Below are 20,839 nucleotides of genomic sequence, written 5' to 3'. Positions count from 1 at the left end.
CCAGATGTTAAAGTATTGATTTTCAATCAAGAGATTTTGTCTATTTTAGTCATCTTTACTGAATGAACTGAATATGAGAGAATATTACATGGTTACAATAATCATCTAGAAACAAGGCCAGTTGCCACAAAACCTGATCCCACCAAATACAGTATAAAGTGCAATGCAATTTCTGCATACTTAAGACACACGAAACTCTGCTGCTAAATTCAAATTAATATTAGAATAGAATAGAATTGTTTATTGGCCAAGTGTGATTGGACACACAAGGAATTTGTTATTTTGAAAGACTTTCAAATCTTGTCATACAGCCAGATCCTAGTTTATAGGTGGTCTTTTAACAGCTTTGGCAATGATTTTGCTCAGTAAATAGTATACTATACTCAAACAGCCCATCCTGACATGTTGGCTTCTGTTGTGTGATAGAATTAAACTTGCTGTTAGGACCACTGGCTTTAATATCTTTAAGTCTCTAAGCATAGGACAGTGGACCAACAAAATGTTTGCCTTCTATCTGCTACTTGGTTAGTCAGTACATGAGCTTTTCTTAGAGCTATTTATTTTATTTATCGAATGTATATATTTGCTTGTTTCACCAAAAGCAATTCTGGGTGGCATACAACAAAATTATGTAAAAAGAGATATCAGATATAAAACCCTATATTAATAAATATCATAAAAAAACAAAGAAAACCTAGACAACCAGAAGGATAAAAATGCTCATTTCAACAATAAAGCCATCTCGACAAGCTGGCTCAACTGTGCAGGAACAATTGACATTATCACCTGAAATGCAGAGCTTATATACTGAAGACAAATCCCTTGTATGTCCAATCACACTTGGCCAATAAAATCTATTCTATTTTATTCTATTCTCTGCTAAGACAGCTACTGTATTATTGGTGTCAATTTGTGGGCCACTGGGAATTCCACTTATCACGTTTCTGAATAAACTTCTGAAGGGGATGGATCATGTATGGCCTTCTGTATGATGTACTTCCATTCCAGATACATCTAATCAATATAAATAAGGTGAAGATCATGGAAGTTGCTGGCTCACAGTACATGGAACACTACATATTGTTTGTCCTCACAGATGGCAATGATTTGATGGCGGTAAGGGGAAGTGAAATAGTTCCATTTAAGAAGTAACTGAACCCTGCTAATATATCGCATACTTTTCTATTTACCACTCTTATTGCTACATGGTAGGGCAGCTGCATTTAAAAGTCCCATTAGAATTAAATTTCCAAATGAACTGCAGAAATACAGGTTTAAGATGGGGCACAAGAATTCAAGAGCAACCCAGGTGTTATTAAACACCCAATTGTGTAGTGCTCCTGATATGCACAAGGTTTGCTTCTCTAGTGCCGACTGCTACTTCTGCTTCAGCACAGAATTAGCTACCACGATCAGTGCAAGAGACCTCTTTTTGGCTACGTTGGAAATCCTTAGGTCGAAAGTCGGTAGCATATGCGCAGTGATGGAACACAATAAATCATTCTGACTTGACAAAAACTAAAATTAGTTTTATATCATTTTTATTCTGTGAAATAAAGTATAAAAACTTACAAACTGGAGAACATATCTAGACACAAAAAAGATGATACTTAAACAAAACATGTATACAAGAGCAGAGCAATATCTGCTCCCCTTTCTCCCCCATCAAAATACTTGCCTGCATTTGTGGGATTTTAGAAAACTCTTGTCAATTTAGGTTTTTTTTAGGCTATTGGAGAATATCCATATATTTATATATTAAAAATAAAAATCAACAACCTGATTTTTAATGGTGGATAGACTGTCCGTAGCAAAGTGACTGTACAACCCTTTATTTGTTGCCTATTTTGCCAGACTGGAACCTAAGAAAATGTCATACAAAGAAGAGAGGATGCCACTAGAAGTTCCACTTTAACCTGAAAACCAACCATGATAAATTTGGTCATTCTTCTATTTTGTTCTGTTATAAAATGATGCTAGTAATTAAAAAGTAAGGTCAGCTTCCCTTTCTCTTAATTTTGATCTGATCAGGTAAATTCAGACAATTGCTTTGATTGTTTTTCTTCTTTTCTGTATCTCAAAAACAGGCTGAAAACGGTTACTCCCATAGGGAGTTGGGTACAAGGACTACTTTGTAGAGATCTTCTAATTCACTTCCTTCAGGTTTTGAGCAATAAATTTCAACATTATTCGTTTCAATTCAATGAGATATAAATAGTCATATGGTCAGTGTAATTTAAATACGCTTCTAAAGCGTATTTTTACTGATATTAAAAACAGTTCAGTTATTCAAAAAAGTAATCAATTTGAAAAGGGTGCATGCAGTACATACATGCCTGAAATATATACACTTGTGCACGCACACAGGCACACACATTATGCATATAAAATGATTGCCATCACATTATTACTGCTCTTTTAATGAAATATGATCCTAAACACATTTTGCTTAAAAGTTTGAGCACCATGGATAGGATCTACCCCCAACTCACCTGTGCTTAGGATCATATTCTTATTTGTGAATGGACATAATATCAGCGGACTGAGTTGGACGTAAACATCTGTCAAAAATCGTGTTGGGTAAAAAAATGAATTGCTTCTATTAAAGGATTTTTTGAGCATTTGTAAAATGACTAATAGGCATAACTATAGGCATTTCACTTAGGAATTCAATTTCCTTAACTAATCTTCCTCTAACAATCAGGTTTGAGAATAAACAATTGAAACTTGACCAACATAGTTTTCTTCTCACTTTCTCAGTGCATTCAAGCATATAATTAAACAATCTTTCAAATGTTTACAGTCCTGTCATTGAGCCATTTATCATTGTAGCATAGTTTCCAAGATAAGGAACATATATTCTTTCTTATCATTAAAATCAATAGTTATAATTTGATATAATACCCTTTATTAATGTTAGGCTTTTACTGGGAAAAGACTTCCTTTCATGTCAAATGAAGTTATTGGGGGGGGGGGGGGAGGAAGATAAGTTTAATAAAAAATATGAATAAACAAACATAACATTTTGTTACAAAAAAACAAAACAAAACCCAAGTTTCACGATCAGTCTAACAATACTGCTTCCTGTTCTTTTTTGATAGAGTCTAAAACTGAATGATCACTCTCTGTAGTTTCAGCATCTCCACTTAGCAGAATGGATCTTTCCTCTTCTAAAGTAAAGACTGAGTTCTGACTTTGGCAAGAATGTTTGACAACTTCATTAGGCGTGGAGAATGTCTTGTCACACAAGTTGCACTTATAGGGTTTGTTGGCCTGTACTAACATGTTGTCCATCTGGTTGCCTTCCTCAAATGTACAGAGCTCTAGAGTCTGCTTGTCCACCACAGTGTAGGTGTCCATGCTTTGGTTGAGACATACATGCCTAGCAGCTTGATTGGCCCGGCAGAAACTTTTGTCACAAGTACTGCACTTGAAAGGCTTGCCGGTATGTATGTACATGTGCTCTCTCCAGTGGCTTTTCTGAATGAACTTACGTCCACAAATGGAGCATTCATACTTCCGCCTTTTCACTTCTCTTTCTTGATCTGCTTGCTCCAAATTGTCAATATCAGCAATATCTGAGGGCGGAGGGGTTTCTGCTTGCTGTTGCCCATCAATTATGGGTGAATCTGAGATCTGCTGCAGCTCACTATCACTGATCATTCCGGCTTCAGTCGCTTCCATAGCATCTTTATCAGGAGCGTTATTACACAGGGACAAGGGAATGCTACTTTCCCCATGCTGGTTGGACGCAAAGGGCACACCTGTGTGAATCTGGAGATGCTCACGCAAGCTACTTCGCAAATTGAAACGTCGACCACAAAGGTGGCAGGCATAATATTTGGGAAAGCTTCCGTTTTTTTTCATAATGCTTGGCTTGACATGCGCTATTGTGAGAGAGGCAGGTTGATCATCTGAGGAAGATGCTTCCATGTTGGTTTCATCTCCAGGAGAAGGATGAGAAGGAGCTGATACTAACTCGGGAGACAATGAAGACTGCAGTGGGTCAGGGGGAGCAATATTTGTTGGGGGCACTTGAGGCAAACTTGGAGGTGGTATCTGGGATAATTGCGATATTTGGGAGGGTTCATGGACCTGTTCTTGGTTCACTCTTGACAGCTGGGGCCGTGCTTCTCGCAAAGGCTTGTCAGGTGCTGTCACGGCCTTTGTGGGATTTCTTGCTTGGTGATCCGCAATTTGAATACCGTATAATGATGAGGCCAATGGGAAAACTTGCTCTGGGTGTGCAAAGTTTCCCTGGCTGGCAAGACTGGCCTCCTGGATCAGTGGGTATGCATGCAAGAATTTTATCCCTTGCTCGAGTCGAACAGGATCTATGAGCTGAGGTGCCATCTTTCCAGTGTACATCAAATGCAAGAGGTAACTGAAAATATCTGGCTGTATGTCAGCTGCCTTCAAACGGACACATTCACTGCAAAAAAAGAAGTTACAGTATTAACGAAGAAAAAAGGAGGAAAACGCTACAGATATATTATAGTATTTACTCAAGGCAGCAATATATCCCCTATACTCCAGGAACAATCAGACTTTATGGCTCAAAAAGCCCAGGCTTTCCTCCTGTTTACACATGTATGTACAGAAGAGTTGCCTCCCTTGGCATATTGCTAGCTGTCATTATATTTCTGCAGCCACTGAAATATAGGAATTTCATCCATGGAAATACTTTTGCAGCATCAACATTGGCGAACAATGAGGGAGATGGGCGGTTAAATAATATGACGTTGGTAAGGTGTTTGGGAACTTCCCCTAGGTCCTCCAACAGAGGATCACGTGCAATTTGTGAGGCATGCACCCCTTTAATACATACTGATAAGGAAGTTGCAGATACGTAAGACCATCATTGAGCCCACAATTTCAGTTGTAAGTTGTGATGGTCATAAAGTGTGTCAGGGCAGATTTTATGACTTTGCGACAGTGTTACCCTGAATACATTGCTGGTTATGGGGAAAATGGAGTAAATCAGTCATGTGATCATAGAGCACTGCAAACAGCAGTAAATGTGGGCTGGTTGCCAAGTGCCCAAAATGCAGTCACTTGGTGCGGGGGGTGGGGGTTCCTGGATATCAGAACTTCAAATCCAGGTTGTAAGTAGCTTTTTAGGATCACAACTTTGAAATGTCACGAAGCGACTGGCCATTAGTCAAGGACTACCTGCAAGTCTTACTAACATCAATGGTTTTCTTCTGAGTAATTAGACATAGGAAGGTTCTACAATTTTAAAGGTAATCACTTAAAGAATATTGTATATTTATTGCAATACTTGTTTAAGTAATATGACTCAGGGCTGCTTTTGTGGTCCTTTCAGATCTTAAGTATGAAGGAATAAAAGACAGCTTTAGAGAAATAATGTTACAATACATACCTGATTTTAAATAAAAGTTATTTGATTCAGGAAGTACAACTGAATACAGTAGCTTATAGTACCATATAAATACTTAAGCATCAAAAATGAAATGCAAAAGTTCCTATATTTTGACAATTGGGATTTATTTGTCATTTTACTTGATTGCTTAGGACTCAGCTGAGGTGTTCCACTCTCAGAGATACATCCATATACTTTATTTTATTTTTTATTTTTATTTATTTGATTTGTCAATTGCTTACAAGATAATAGGTATAAGTATATACGTAGTTATGAATACATGAAATGGGTACATGTAAGAAAAATAAAAGAAACAGGACAGGGACGGTAGGCACGTTGGTGCGCTTATGCACGCCCCCTACAGACCTCTTAGGAAAGGGGTGAGGTCAATAGTAGACAGTCTAAGGTTAAAGTTTTTGGGGTTTGGGGAAGAAACTACAGAGTCAGGTAAAGTATTCCAGACATTGACCACTCTGTTGCTGAAGTCGTATTTCCTGCAATCAAGTTTGGTGCGGTTAACCTTGAGTTTGTATCTATTGTGTGCTCTTGTGTTGTTATGGTTGAAGCTGAAGTATTCATTGACAGGTAGGACATTGCAATGTATGATTTTATATACCATACTTAGATCAGACAGAAGACGGCGTAATTCAAGGTTTTCTAGGTCTTTCAAGTCTGGTGGCATAAGGTATTCTACAACGAGTAGAGGAGTGGAGAACTCTTCTTGTGAAATATTTCTGGACTTTCTCAACTGTGCTAATATCAGATACGTAATGTGGGTTCCAGACCGATGAGCTGTATTCGAGTATTGGTCTAGCAAATGTTTTGTATGCTCTAGTTAGTAGTGTGATATTACCAGAGAAAAAGCTACGTAGGATGAGGTTAATAACTCTTAATGCCTTTTTGGCTATGTAGTTACAGTGGGCTCTAGCACTTAGATCATTAGAGGTGAGTATTCCAAGGTCCTTTACAGAGCTTGGATCATCAACAAGATCTTGACTATTCAGCTTGTATTTTATTTTCTGATTTTTTTTTTGCCAATATGTAAGACAGAGCATTTATTTGTTGAGATTTGAAGTTGCCATTTGTTTGACCATTCTGATACATAGTCAAGATCTTTTTGAAGGGTAGCAGTATTGTCTGTGGTATTGAACAGCTTTACATCATCAGCGAAAAGAACGCAGTTGCTCTCAATATGATCACAGAGGTCATTTATGTAGAGTATGAAGAGAGTTGGTCCTAGAACACTGCCTTGGGGGACACCACTATTGACAGGTACAGAATTTGATAGGACACTCACAATTTTGACTATTTGTTGTCTGTTTGACAGGAATGCTTCTATCCCGTTATACAGTTGTCCAGAGATACCATAAGCTTTTAGTTTTAGGAGTAGTTTGTCGTGTACCACTGAATTAAAGGCTTTGCAGAACTCTATGTAGATTGCGTCTATTGCTTTGCCCTGATCGAGTTGTGTAGTCCATATGTTTTTGCAGTGTAATAGTTGCAGATTACATGATAGTTTTTTCCTGAAACCAAATTGTTTATTGGAGAGTAGGTTGTTTGTCTCTAAGCTTGTCTCTATATACTACCTTACTAGAACTCTTGTGTCTATAATCTTTAATGGAATAGGGCAACTTTTTGAGCCAAGGTACCTCAAATAGGCTAACTTATAGAATTTGTTCAAAATCTTGGACCGATGACTCACATGAAATTGAATTTTGGAAATAAAACATTTTATGACACAAAAATTATCATAAAGCATGTTGACTGCTATACAGCTCAACTTGAGCTATTTTTTTCAAGACAGATATTTATCTGAATCTCTCACATACTTTTCACATACATTAGAAGCTCTGCCATTTGAAAGCACTGAGGAATCTGGCAAGAAAATGTCTTTGAAACAATGACCCAAAGGGACACAGACTGCCTATTAATTGGCTTAATGAGGATCTGAGTTCCTACAGCCAATTTTTCAGCCAATTTATATTTAGCAGCAGAACCAATGCATAATTGCACAACCTATACCTTGGTTTGAATGGAGTATAGAAGTATGTTAACAGCTTATTTTAAAAATCAAATGATAACGACTTCTTGAAGAATTCAAAACTTTCAGCTGACAGGAATAAGCAAGGCAAATGGAACGGAGTTCCCAATTCTTCATCTTCTAATAGTAAAGATTTAAGATGAAGAATACTGATGTATAACAGAAAAAAGTACCATATACATCTATTCAGCTTATCACAAATATTTGTAATTTCAACTGCTGTGAATAAAGTGTGATTTTTTTTTTCATATCCCATGCTTTTATTCCATTTCAGACAATGATTACTTCATAAAGTGATTCATAGGAACTAAACCAGAAAGCAGACTAATCCTCGGGGTTACTATTTAAAAGGGCAAGAGAGAATGAAATGCAGATGGCAAACAATTCCTCAAGCCCATTTTGAAATCAGTATCCTCTTCAGGCCAGACTCTCCTTCCTAATTATCTTCTTTGAATAACAATTCACAGTTCTATATTCTCTTGGCTGATTCCAGAGTGTTGCCTTTGAACACTCACTATCTGACTGGAAAGGACAAACAAAGCTCTATAGCTTCTCTTATGGCCAACATAAAGAAAAAGCTAGATTCTTTCTGGGATGGATGGGTAGGGACTGCCCTTCATCAACCCTTGGTTTCCTGCTACTTAGGAAATTGTGATTTACACCGGAAGAATCACTTCAGGACTACAGTGGCTGAACCTGAGTTATAAATCAGGTACCAATGAAGTTAGCAAGGCTTAAATTCTAATTGACTTAAATGATCTGCAGATTGCACTGCATGTTACTTATTAAGGTAGATAAAGTAACTCTATACTAACTTAATGTTTAACAATATATATGTATATAGTACCTGCTTTGATGAACAAACAACATCTTGAAGTAGTTGGAAAAAGAGGCAAGGACGGATTTGTGTGCCTTAAAGTACACATCACCAATGGCAACTGTGCAGTCACACAGGAAACCAAACTCCCTCTGAGCATTAAGCTGCTGTAGAAGAATAAGTCCATGGTTGGCCAAATCCATCTTTTAAAATCTGTAAAGCAGAAAAAGTTCTTGAAAACATCTTTCTTTAAAGATTCTGTCATGTGCCCAAAGAATGTGAAATTTGGGAGGGTACAATTCACAGGTACTAAAACCATTTATCTGATTTTTATAGCCATCTATTTTTTACCTGTTGTGAATGAGCAGGAAACATTCAAGCACTTAACAATCCAAATTGGGACCAGAATTTCCATCACTAAGCTCATGCTCCTTAGATAAAACAAGGAGGGCAAATAGCTGCCTTGGTTGGGTAGCCTCAGCAATAGCGGGAGGAAGAAGAGACAAAAATCAGCTGGTGGCAGGTACCATCAGCTGGTGGCTTTGGTGCACAGGGCAAAAGAGCAAAGATGATGGGGGGAGTTAAAAGTGCATGTTGTAGTTGTAAACATGAATGGGTTGCCAAAGCACCCAAATTTCAATCAATCAACTATGACTATCTCTAGGATTAAAATCAACAAAGGAAAAAAAGCAAGAATAGATAACATAATAATTAGCACAACAATACTCATTACCTGTTTGCCAGTAATGTATCAATATATATTTCAGACAACTAAAAAGATCAAATTTATTTAAAGCCATCGCATTCATAATACTTCCAGTTTGTGGACAGGTTGAAATTACAATTAAAAACTTGAGAGCAAATAAATGAAGGTTTTGGTTTGTGTTAAAATATACACGCATAGTTTTAGAATATTAAAAGATATATTTGGAAATGCTGCATAGGATCAAGAGAATTAAACCAAATGTAATTCTAAAACTCTTGATCCCTCATAACATTTTGAAATATTTGGGAATATTTATAGGAGTCCTGAATATAGCTTTATCTAAATGCTACAGTAGTAGTGAATTCTCTCGGTTAGTTTTCAGCTATGTTTTTATATTTTATTTTATATTTTGTTTCTGTAATGAATGCTTTGCACAGCAAATTCCATCAACTGTTCAGGAAAACTTGCAGCCAACGGGAAAATGAATTAGATAAAAATCACAGCATTCATTTGAGGTTAAATTCAAAATAAAATCGAATATATCTGTTTTCTGGATGACAAATTCAGAATTGTTCGAATTTATAGGCAGCATCTAACATGAAATAAAGGCGAGATCTCTCTGGAGAATTGTGAGAGCATCCCTGCTTCTCTGCCCAGGGGGAAAAAAAAACAGCATCCTGAAGAAGGGTGGGATCAAAATTCAAAAGCATCTTCCGCCCCAGGAAAAAAAGCAGAACCTCTTCCGAGAGGCTTGTCCCTCCCTTTGGAGAGAGGAACTTCTCGCCAAGCGCCAGCAATAAAAAGCCACTCAGGAGGCAGAAAACTCTCGCAGACGCCAACGGGGCGGGCAAACAGCAGCCTACAGCGGTGGAGGACCGCAAGCTTCCTTCACCCCCCGCCCCCGCCGTGAATCACACTGTGACAGCCCGCCGGCATTTTCTATTGGCTGCCTGCGGAGCAAAAGGGGCAAGGCAGCGAGGCCAAGCGCGCGCCACGGCCACTGCCTCGGCCCCGCCTTCTCCCCTTGCGCAGGCGACGCGAAGCCGCCGCGTGCGCGCACACGCAACGCACGGAGGCGGCGGGGCGGCGTACGGACGGCGGCGCGAGACGACGTAAGCAGCGCGAGCGAGCGGGCTGGGGCGCCTAGGCGCGCGAGAGACGGGAACCGCCGCTGTCGCCAGGGCCGCCTAGGCTGCTGAGGAGACGCAGACGGAGCCGCCCACCCTCACCCCCCCTCCTTTCCTCTCTCTCTCTCTCTCTCTCTGCCTCCCTCCCTTTCCCGCTCCGCGCGGCTGCCTCGGCGCCTGCCCCTCCCCCTTCCTCCTAGGCCGGGCTGCTGCCGCCGCGGGTGAGAGAAAAAAGGGGAAAGGCCGCTACTCAGCTCGGCGAGGGCGTACAGGGCCAAGCCAAGCCCGGATCAGACCAGGTTCTGCCAGGGCAGGAGTTTCTCTAGCAGCCTCAACCGGGAGACCTCTCCCTCTCCTCCCCGAGGCAGCCGCCTCCACCGGCGCCATTTCGGGGTCTCGGCTGAGAAAGCCCCCTCAGGGCCCGGGAGCCTTCTGCCTTTCCTCCGGGTCTGAACCTGGCCTACCCGACCGATCGCCAGCACAATGGTGGGACGGGAGATTGGGGGCAGGGAAGAGCAAGGGGCCTCGCCGCCGCCGCCACGCGCCCCCTCCCTCTTTCCTCCCGGCCACCCGCCCCTCTCCCGCGCCTTCTCGGAGGATGAGTGGGGTGGGGGTGGGTGGGGGGTAGGCGGCACTCACCTGGCTCGCGCTTTCGGGGAGGGAGGGGGGCCGCGGTCTCCGCCAGCCCAGGAGGAGCAGCAGCAGCAGCAGCGCCAACAACGGAGTCAGCGCGGCGGCGGCGGCGGCTTTTCCTGTCCGGTTACGTTAGGGTCACATGACCGAGAGCGGAGCAGAGAGGCTGTAGCGAGGAGCCCCCGCCGGGGAGAGACGGGGGAGGGGGAGGCGGCGACGAGCGCTGTGGCGGCAACAGCAGCAGGAGCCTCCCCTCCCCCGCTTTCCTCCTTCGCCGCCTGCTTGGCTGGCTTGGCTTCGCCTATTGGCGCGCGCCGCTTGCAGGGAGCGGGACGCAGGCCTCACCGGCTGGGCTGAGCCGTCACGGCCGCCGAGCTTTTTGCGGCCGTAGTAATTCTTGCGGGAGGGGGCGACGGGAAGGGGTCCCATTTCTGCGCGCTTTTGGTTCTTGAAAGCTTAGCCCCCGTTCTTCCCCTTCTTGTCAATGGGCTTCCGTTGCTCTGATACAGGTGGGAGAGAAGTGGTAGCCAGAACTGAAGTAAGGTGCACTTGGGTTAGAAAAGAGGGATAATTTTAATCGTCTGCGCGTAGCCCTTGGCTTGATTGGACTCTTTATGACACTGAGATGACAACTTGAAAAAAAACGATTGGCATCTGAGTATTTCTAAAGTATGCATTTAAGTAGTTAATACTAAATCCCACTTCTCGGTGCAGAGGTCAAGTAACATGGATTTGAACTTAGTAAACTTATTTGAAGTGTATCCCGTGACTTATGATGAGAAATGTGTTGATTTTTTAGGAAGCTCAATACATTTATCTCAGTGCAAAGAAGATTCCATTAATAGGTTTAGAGGGCAGAATTGCATGCTTTTAGCTGGTGAACTTATTTCTTTGATGGATAGCAGTAATTCTGTAGCTTGAAATAAAGTATTATTGTATGGTGTTTCATAGTAGGAAATATGAAATATATCAAACTGCTGGAATTTAATTTCTTATAAAAAACCCTGAACTTTAAGCAAAGTGATAGTGAGATTAATGGTTATGTGATGTATTAATTGCGTGATCTGTACCAAAGTAAATGAGCTCTGAAGTTAACAATAATGTATGCAGTAGGTTTTCTCACAAGAGAGACTCATTTAGTAAGGTTCAATATGAATAGGATTGTGGTAGCTTGATGTCGTTTCCCAGAAAAGTGGGGAATTTGTTCTAAGCATTTCTAAATCTCTGAACTTGCTTTGATTTCTGTCAGTTGCTTTCTGTTATTGCTTAAGCAGCTATTTCATTTTTTTACTAGGCTGTGGAGGTTATACTTCATTTTTTGTTCTATTTGTTTTACAGATATGTAATCAGGTCTTCTCCTTTGTATTTATATTGAAGAAAAAATTGCATGTGATTCTACACACATTGCTCAGAAATTAGTCCTTTGAGTTTAGTAAGTTACAGTGAGGTTAGCATGTGTAGGAGTAAAGACTTAACTTCTTAATAAACATTAACACAAACAGTATTGGTCTGTCTGTCTGTCTGATCTGGATTTCCTGATGGGAACCTGTAATTTTAAAGTTGGGAAAAGGTTCTCTTGAAATAGTTGTATGCTTTAATATCTAATGTTATGTATGTTCAATTTTTGTTTCAGGTAGTTGTCTTTTATTAATTATAAGTAAAGCATTAAAAGGGGGGAAAGGAATAAATTATTGAAATTTAGTCTCAGATTTACAAATCCATATGATTTTCCCTGGATCAGTACTACTGATTTCATTACAAATACAGAGGGTCTATGAAAATTTAAATAGTTCACTTCTGACTTATGCATTGAATTTGTAGTATTTTGTATAATTAAATATACCAGTAAAATTTGTTAGTTACAAATTTGTGTTTAAGCTTAATTTTTAGTTATAGTTTTAACATTAACAGCTTTTTCCTAGCCCTTCATTTTCCATTTCAGCGTGGATCTTTCAGTTTAAAACAATATAAATAAAACATATCAGAGCAAAAGAATGGCACCAGAGGTAATTTCTCCATGACAATAAAAACTTATATTACAATAATTAATCATACATTGCTTTTAGTGTGCATGAATCCAGTTTAATGGTCTTGGTCTAGGAAGGGATATGGTGCAGTTATTAAATGTACAGCTTACTTTATTAAGACCTCTGCTAATAAACTGGGTTTTAGAATCACATTTTGATGCTTTGAAGAGTGCAAGCCATCTAGACACTTTATTTGCAAAGAAATCTACAAAGCATTCCAAGGATTGAATTTCAGTTTAGTGGCTCCCATAGAACCCATCATGGAAGTTCAGTGATTGATAATTGGATCCCAAATATAGTAGAACCTCTGGTCACGGCCATAATTTGTTCCATAACTTTGGCAATTTCTTCATCTTCTAATGTTTCGTCTTCAGGAATTTCTGGTTCAGGGGTCGTGTTTGATCACCACTGGAGTTTGTGTTTATGACCAGATTCAAAAATTTTGTGAATTTTTTGGTCAGATTTAGTTGTGGTCAGAAGCGTTCGTGACCAGAGGTTCTACTGTAACATTTTCATGTTAATATAAGAAGCAACCCAGTTTATTAAAAAGGACAACCTGAAAGCTTTTGAAAAGTTAATAGTGGTAGATTTTATTTAGTGGGGGGAAAACTTTTGTATTGAAAAGTAATACAGCAGTCAGACATGAATAACATGATGATGATCATCACAGTAGTTCTTGTTTAGTAACTTCCTGTTTGCAATTATGACAGTGATGAAAAAGTAGCTTTGTGGTCTATAAAGCAAAAGAAAGCTGAAGTAAGATCATAATCACACTTGCAGTTTCACTTTACTTAAAGACTGAGTTGTTGGTGCCAGTTATGGTCATTAAATGAGGACTACCTATATACTTCCGGCATTGATGTATCATTTGTATTGCTGGTTCACTGAATTGCCTGGGTTCGTATAGTCCTCCAAGCTATAAACTGGCTCAGCTTAGTGTGCTGTGTAAAACCAGTGATCTGATGAAAACTCTTAGCTTTGTTCCCTGCTTGTGAGCATTTAAGCATAAACTAATGATTATGAACTCTTGATGTAAATCTGCTATATTACTAGTAGAGGACTGCATTTTAATTAGTAGGATTAACATTTGTACATAGCATTACACTTTTAAGTTTGCATTAAAATTTAAATTAGCATTAACATTTAAATCTGAACAGTGATTTAAACTTTGCTAAACAGTGAGTTACATACTGCTCTTTTGTACTAAGTCATAAAAAACCTTCCTGGATAACAGTTTTTCAATTTTTTACCTATCAGGTATTATAATGTAACTTAAAGATGTAAAAATAAATCAGTATTTGAATTGCCTATTGTGTGATTTATTGTATCTGTTTTATCCTGGTTTTGTGGGGAGCTCTTGCTATACTAAATGTAAACTATCTTTTATAAACCAAGGATTGGCAGAACAGATTAGTATTTGTTGATAGGTGATTTCTGGCTCCTAATTGTTAAATAAAAACAAATCCTATCAGCAAGTTAGGCTTTTGAAGAAAAGGAAGTGGGAGGAAATATTTCTAGCTGAAATGCATTAGGAGTGTCCTGTTCCTTAGTTCAAAGCTTATCTATCTCAATAATTGTTTACTCAGATGTGTTGGATTCCCTCCAGTTAGCTGGGCAGTAAATAGTACAGTAGTTCATTTTTGCAGTGAAAGCTGCTTTCTAATAATGAGGTGCAATACTCTAGTTGCAAAAACTGATCTCATTAATTTAAATAACCAGGTTTTGGCTGGAGTTAAACCTTTCTGAGAAATTGTAAGAGTATTCAAAATTTAATCTCATTTTTGCCTCTAATTATAATAGTATTTGCTTTTATACTATTTGGGCATAAATGTGCTGTCCCCATGTATTTTTTGCCCCTTTCCAACAGGGGCAAAATTTCAAATTAATTTACATACACTTTGTTAATTATGTAAATTGGAGAAATTCATTTTTCAGGAAAGGTACTGGAATTTTTTCCAGTGCAGAATTGAATAGGTAAGTGATATTAGCATGCTTCATTTTGTTCATATATTCAGTATATGTATCTAATACATTCTTTAGTACTTTTACTCTGAATAATAGAACATAGAATTTGAAGGGGACTGTGAAGATCTCCTTATCCAATCGCCTGCCTGGAGCATGGATCTATTACTGCAGCATCCTGACAGATGGCAACCCAGCTGCTGTTTAAGTATTTTTCTTGAAGATTGACCACTTCCCCAAATAGTCTTTTCCATTGTTTATTTTTATCAGGGTTTTTTTCCCTTACTGTCCAAAATTTATCGCCTTGTAATTTAACTCCATTGCTTATCTTGTCTTCTGGAATGACTTCGAACAATAATGCCCTGAGTTTTACGTTATCATCCTTCATATAACTGCTGTTGTGTCTTGTAACAGTCATGGGCTGATCATACCCAACACTTCCAATTGTTTCTAGCAAGTTTTTTTCTTTCCAGGTCCATTATTTCTTTCTGAGCATTCTTCAGTTTGTTAGTATACGCAAAGAACTGAATGCCATACACTAGTGGCAGTCTGATCCATGTTGCTGCTGTCTTTAATTCATTTGAGTTTTTGTCCATGTGTCATGCAGTTCCATATTTCAGGCATGATATTCCCTCTGAAAAAAAAATTGGGGCCGGCCAAGAGACCCCCCCCACCGCGCGCCAAGAAATCGCTGCCCAGCTCCCTTTCGCACCGCCCACCTGCCCGCCCGCCGCTCGCACCGCCCGCCAGCCGCTCGCACCGCCCGCCGCACTGCCTGCCCGCTGCTCACACCGCCCGCCCGCCCGGCCTCCGCTCGCACCGCGTTGCCTCGGGAAGGGAAAGGCAAAACCAGGAGCCGCTGCTGCCGTTGCAAAGCGCCGCCGTGGCTCTTCCTTTTTGCCTTTCCCTTCCTGAGGCAACGCGGGACTGGAGCCACGCAGAGCCGCGCCGGCGGTAGCAACTCCTGACTCGGGGCCTCCGAGGGGAGGGGAAGGAGGAGAAGAAGGGGGGGAAAGGGGGGGGGCGGTTCCCCAAAAAATCGGAATTCCGATTTTAATCGGAAGAATATCATGTCTGATATTTGGATTGTGATGCTTCAAGCATTTAGATTACACAATAGCAATATATGTACTGCTGTTCAGTATGGTTTCCCCACCATTCCATGGCTTTACATCTGATTTTCCTACTACTTTGATTTCCTATAATCTAGATACAGATTATGCATTTGCTGTTGCAATTCATCTTGGCTGGTTTGTTCCATTGTTTCAGCTTGACAAAATCCTTTTGAATATTGATACTGTTCTATATGGTGTTTACCAACCTCCAACTTTTTCATCTTCAAATGTGATCATTTTTAATGCCTCACCCAGGTTATTGATAAACACATTGAACAGCACAGTTGAATAGAGCCTCATGATATGTTTTAACATGTCCAGTTTGCTGTTGTGTTATTGATATACATTTATTGAATAGTCCTCGATTTACAACAGTTCATTTAGTGACCATTCAAAGTTATAATGTACTGAAAAAAGTGACGTATGACCACGTTTTTCTCTCTTAACAACTGTTGCACCATCCCAATGGTCACATCAAAATTCAGATGCTTGACAATTCATTTACGATGGTTTCAGTATTCTGGTCTTGTCCTCATCTTTTGTGAGCTTCTGACAAGTAAGTCAATGGGGAAGCCAGATTCACTTAACAACCATTTTACTAATTTAATAGCTGCTGTGATTCATTTAACAATTGTGACAAGAAAGATCATAAAATGGGGCAAACTCAATAAATGTCTCTTGGCAACATAAACGTTAGGCTCAATTGTGGTTGTAAGTCCTGAACAGTTCTCAACCAGTTCTGTATCCATATAGTATAGCATAGCATAACCATCTTTAAAACTGTCCAAGAGGGTTATTTAACACTTTTCTGAATTAAATTTCAGTATTTCCAGTGCATTCCTGAAGTTATACTGAAACAGCTGAGTTATTGAGTCATTCAGTAGGGCAGGTGATAATCCTAAATAGGCGTGTCTCGCTACAAAACAATTGCTAATATTTGGAAAAGGTAAAGAAAAGGTAATACTTAGTTTCCAGTTGTGAAATGGAAGTACAGTATCTCACAGAAGTGAGTACACCCCCTCATATTTTGTGAATATTTAAGTTTATCTTTTCATGTGACAACACTTAAGAAATGACACTTGACTACAATGTAAAATAGTGAGTATACAGCTTGTATAACAGTGTAAATGTGCTGCCCCTCAAAATAACACACAACCATTAATGTCTAAACCCCTGGCAACAAAAGTGAGTACACCCCTAAGTGATAAATGTCGAAATGGGGTCCAAAGTGCCAATATTTTGTATGGCTGCCATTATTTTCCAGTACTGCCTTAAGCATAAGAGTTCACCAGAGGTTCACAGGTTGCCACTGGAGTCCTCTTCCATGATGTATGACGTCACGGAGCTGGTGGATGTTGAGAGACCTTGTGCACCTCCACCTTCTGTTTCAGGATGCCCCACATGCTCAATAGGGTTTAGGTCTGGAGACACGCTTGGCCAGCCCATCACCTTTACCCTCAGCTTCTTTAGCAAGGCAGTGGTCATTTTGGAGGTGTGTTTGGGGTCGTTATTATGTTGGAATACTGCCCTGCCGCCCAGTCTTTGAAAGGAGGGGACCATGCTCTGCTTCAGTATGTCACAGTACATGTTGGCATTCATGGTTCCCTCAATGAACTGTAGCTCGCCAATGCCAGCAGCACTTGTGCAGCCTCAGACCATGACATTCCCACTATGCTTGACTGTAGGTAACACACACTTGTCTTTGTACTCACCGGGTTGCTACCACACACGCTTTGACACCATTGGAACCAAATAAGTTTTATCTTGGTCTCAGAGGACCACAGGACATGGTTGCAGAAATCCATGCCCTTAGTCTGCTTGTCTGCAGCAAACTGTTTGCGGGCTTTCCTTGCATCATCTTTAGAAGAGGCTTCCTTCGGGGACAACAGCCCTGCATACAATTTGATGCAGCATGTGGCATATGGTCTGAGCACTGACAGGCTGATCCCCCACCCCTTCAACCTTTGCAGCAATGCTGGTAGCACTCATACGTCTTATTTCCCAAAGCCAACCTCTGGATATGGTGCTGAGCATGGGCATTCAAGTTCTTTGGTCTACCATGGCGAGGCCTGTTCTCAGTGGAACCTGTCCTGTTAAGCCAATGTATGGTATTGGCACCATGCTGCAGCTCAGTTACAGGGTCTTGGCAATCTTATAGCCCAGGCCATCTTTATGTAGAGCAACAATTCGTTTTTTCAGATCCTCAGAGTTCATTGCTATGAGGTGCCATCTTGAACTTCCAGTGACCAGTATGAGAGCTATATCAAATTTAACCTCCTCCTTCACACCTGAGACCTTGTAACACTAATGAGTCACATGATACCAGGAAGGGGAAACAGCTACTTGGGCCCAATTTGGACATTATCACTTAAGAGTTGTACTCACTTTTGTTGCCAGGGGTTTAGACATTAATGACTGTTGCATTATTTTGAGGGGACAGCACATTTACACTGTTATACAAGCTGTATACTCACTACTTTACATTGTAGCCAAGTGTCATTTCTTCAGTGTTGTCACATGAAAAGATACACTTAAATATTTACAAAATGTGAGGGGGGTGTACTCCTGTGAGATATTGTAGCTCTTCACTCCATTTTGCATTTAAGAGGGTGAGTGAGTGATTTTCTCATACATTCCATACAAACTAGCAACCTTAGTATTACTTTTCATAAGCTAGATATACTAATTGTTGAGCTGCGAGAGATATCAGCCAGACTGTGAGGCATTGCTAATGTTCTGTCCAGCATTATGTGATACTTCCAAATAACAGAATACTGTATTATTTCCAAATTGAAATACATTCTGAAACAACTTACTGTGTATATGAAGACTGCATTTTTCAGACTTGATTATTTAACCACTACCTGACTCTGTTGTTACATCCTCTGTTGTTACATCCTCATCCACTCCCTTAACTTTCAACTACTATTGACCTCACTCCATTCCTAAGAGTTCTGTAAGGGGCCTGCATAAGTGCACAATCGTGCCTACTGTCCCTGTCCTATTATCCTCATTTATTCATACCTATTTCCTGTATTCATACTTATTTTTATTGTTATACCTATTATCTTGTAAGCGATTGATAAATCAGAGAAATAAACTGCAGGATAATAGTAGCAGAAACAAGTTGAGGCTTCTCTTTCCCTCATACAATATTTTATGTTCATTATTTGTTATGTTTGCAAAATTTGTATACCAAATTGTTAATGAAATTGTATAATTGCATACAGGTAGCCCTCAACTTGTGACCACAATTGACCCCAACATTTCTATTGTTTAGTGAGACATTGTTAAGTGAATTTTGTCCCATTTTACTACCTTTCTTGCCACAGTTAAGTGAATCACTGCAGTTGTTAAAGTTAGTAAGTGAATCTGGCTTCCCCATTAACTTTATCAGGTCACAAAAAGTGATCACATGAATCTGGGACACTGCACCTGCCATAAATATGAGTCAGTTGCCAGGCACCTGAATTTTGATCAGGTGACCATGGAGATGCTACAATGGTCATAAGTGTGAAAAATGGTTATAAGTCACCTTTTTCAGTGCTGTTGTAACTTTAGTCACTAAAGGAATTGTTGTAGAGGACTACCTATATACTAAAGCAATGGAAAAGGCTTGACACTACAATTTACAATTTTTAGGAATGATGTCTTGAATATCTGCTTCCCAGATTTGTTTTCATTTCATTTCAACTGTTTAGCAGTTTAAAGTGGGCTTAAAGATTTGTGAACCCTTTAAAATTTAATATTTCTGCATAAATATGACCTCAAATGAATAAAAAATATTAGACTTTTTCTAATGTTTGATCCAAAAATACTCATTTGTGTATGAAAAAAGTAAACCTTTAATTTCAGTAATTGGTGTTGCTGAATATTTGGTGCAATCAGTGCTATTAAACAATAGATAACTTGATGAACCCTACACGTCGGCTTGAAGGAATTTAAACTAATCTTCCTTATCAAACAGCTTCAACTCAAAGATATTGGTGGTCTTGATGAAGTGGTCTTTAGTTCCATAGATGTTACTGTGGGATTGTTTGAGACCTCCCAGAGTATTACATGCTTTGCTGTTTGTGTCATCTTGGTTGGTCAACTTCTCCTGGGAAGGATAACAGTGGTGCTGAATTGCCTGCATTTGTACAAAATCTACCTAACTAACAGTAGACTTGTGGAATCCAAATTATTTGGAAATAGTTATGTAATCTTTTCCATCCTGGTGAGTATTAACAACTTTTTTTGGAGGTCCTCGGAAATCTTGTTTAACTCATGACACACTTCCATATACTATGCTGTAAAGACAGACTTTGATAAGAATACCCAGAATGTTGTTAGGCAAGACCTTATCATTTCACATGACCTCATTCATTGAAATATCTGATTAATTTCCCCTTCAAATGAACTAATAATCCTAGAGGTTAATACATTTTTGTCACACACATGTAGCTTTGGATCATGCTCAATAAATGATCAAGTATATTGACTTTAATTGGATTATCTAGTTTAATGTGAATAGTATCACATTTTAGATCATACTGATGTAAAAACATTAAAAATTCAAAAAGGTTCACAAATGTTTAAGCCCCATTGTCTCAAGAATTGCAAGTATGCTATTACTGTGTGTATAATGTGTGCTGCTATCATTGTTACTGAGGGCATGTGAAAAATTATGAAGTCATTCAAATGATAAAATGTACCTTCCTCACAAATGCTTTGGGCTTTTTATTTTAAAAATGTGCACTGTATGAAAAACAAAGCTATTAATAGTTATCATATTGTTTCCCATCATAAAATTTCAGCAGTAGGTTCATTTACAAACATTCTTCCCACTTTCTGAAACTAAAGAACAAACTTCTTTTAAACTCTTACAAAAATGTTAAAATTTGACAATATTCATGATACATTTTGGAAAGTTAGTTGAGAACCAGATCCTGGGTACATAAGTTAAAGCTTTCATGAGTTTTCTGGTGTATCTAGTCAAAAGGTTTTGGATTTGAGAGACCTTAATCTTGCTTCAAAGAAATCAATGCA

The 20,839-nt window shown here is 39.5% G+C and overlaps 2 protein-coding genes across 2 annotated transcripts in view; one reads left to right on the top strand and one right to left on the bottom strand.

Moving 5' to 3' along the window:
- Positions 1-1,524: 1,524 nt before the first annotated feature.
- On the bottom strand, positions 1,525-11,061 carry ZBTB2 (zinc finger and BTB domain containing 2). Its single transcript, XM_026680293.2, has 3 exons — positions 10,714-11,061; positions 8,272-8,454; positions 1,525-4,432 (listed from the first exon to the last, which is right to left on the bottom strand). The coding sequence occupies exons 2-3, from the start codon at positions 8,442-8,444 to the stop codon at positions 3,064-3,066; spliced, it is 1,542 nt and encodes a 513-aa protein (XP_026536078.1). The 5' UTR covers positions 8,445-8,454; positions 10,714-11,061; the 3' UTR covers positions 1,525-3,063.
- The window catches only part of DCPH1 (damage control phosphatase 1), a 47,841-nt gene continuing 36,988 nt past the window's right edge, over positions 9,987-20,839 (top strand). The window contains exon 1 of the mRNA XM_087970025.1: positions 9,987-10,059. The gene's annotated coding sequence lies outside the window, so the exon portion shown is untranslated. The remainder of the gene's footprint in view (positions 10,060-20,839) is intronic.

This window comes from Notechis scutatus, chromosome 1 (genome assembly GCF_049901735.1).
Source record: "Notechis scutatus isolate UNSWTSFEM ecotype Mainland chromosome 1, rNotScu1.2, whole genome shotgun sequence".
Lineage (NCBI taxonomy): Eukaryota > Metazoa > Chordata > Lepidosauria > Squamata > Elapidae > Notechis > Notechis scutatus.
The sequence above is the reverse complement of the archived record's forward strand: the minus strand, read 5'-3'. Positions and strand labels throughout refer to the sequence as shown.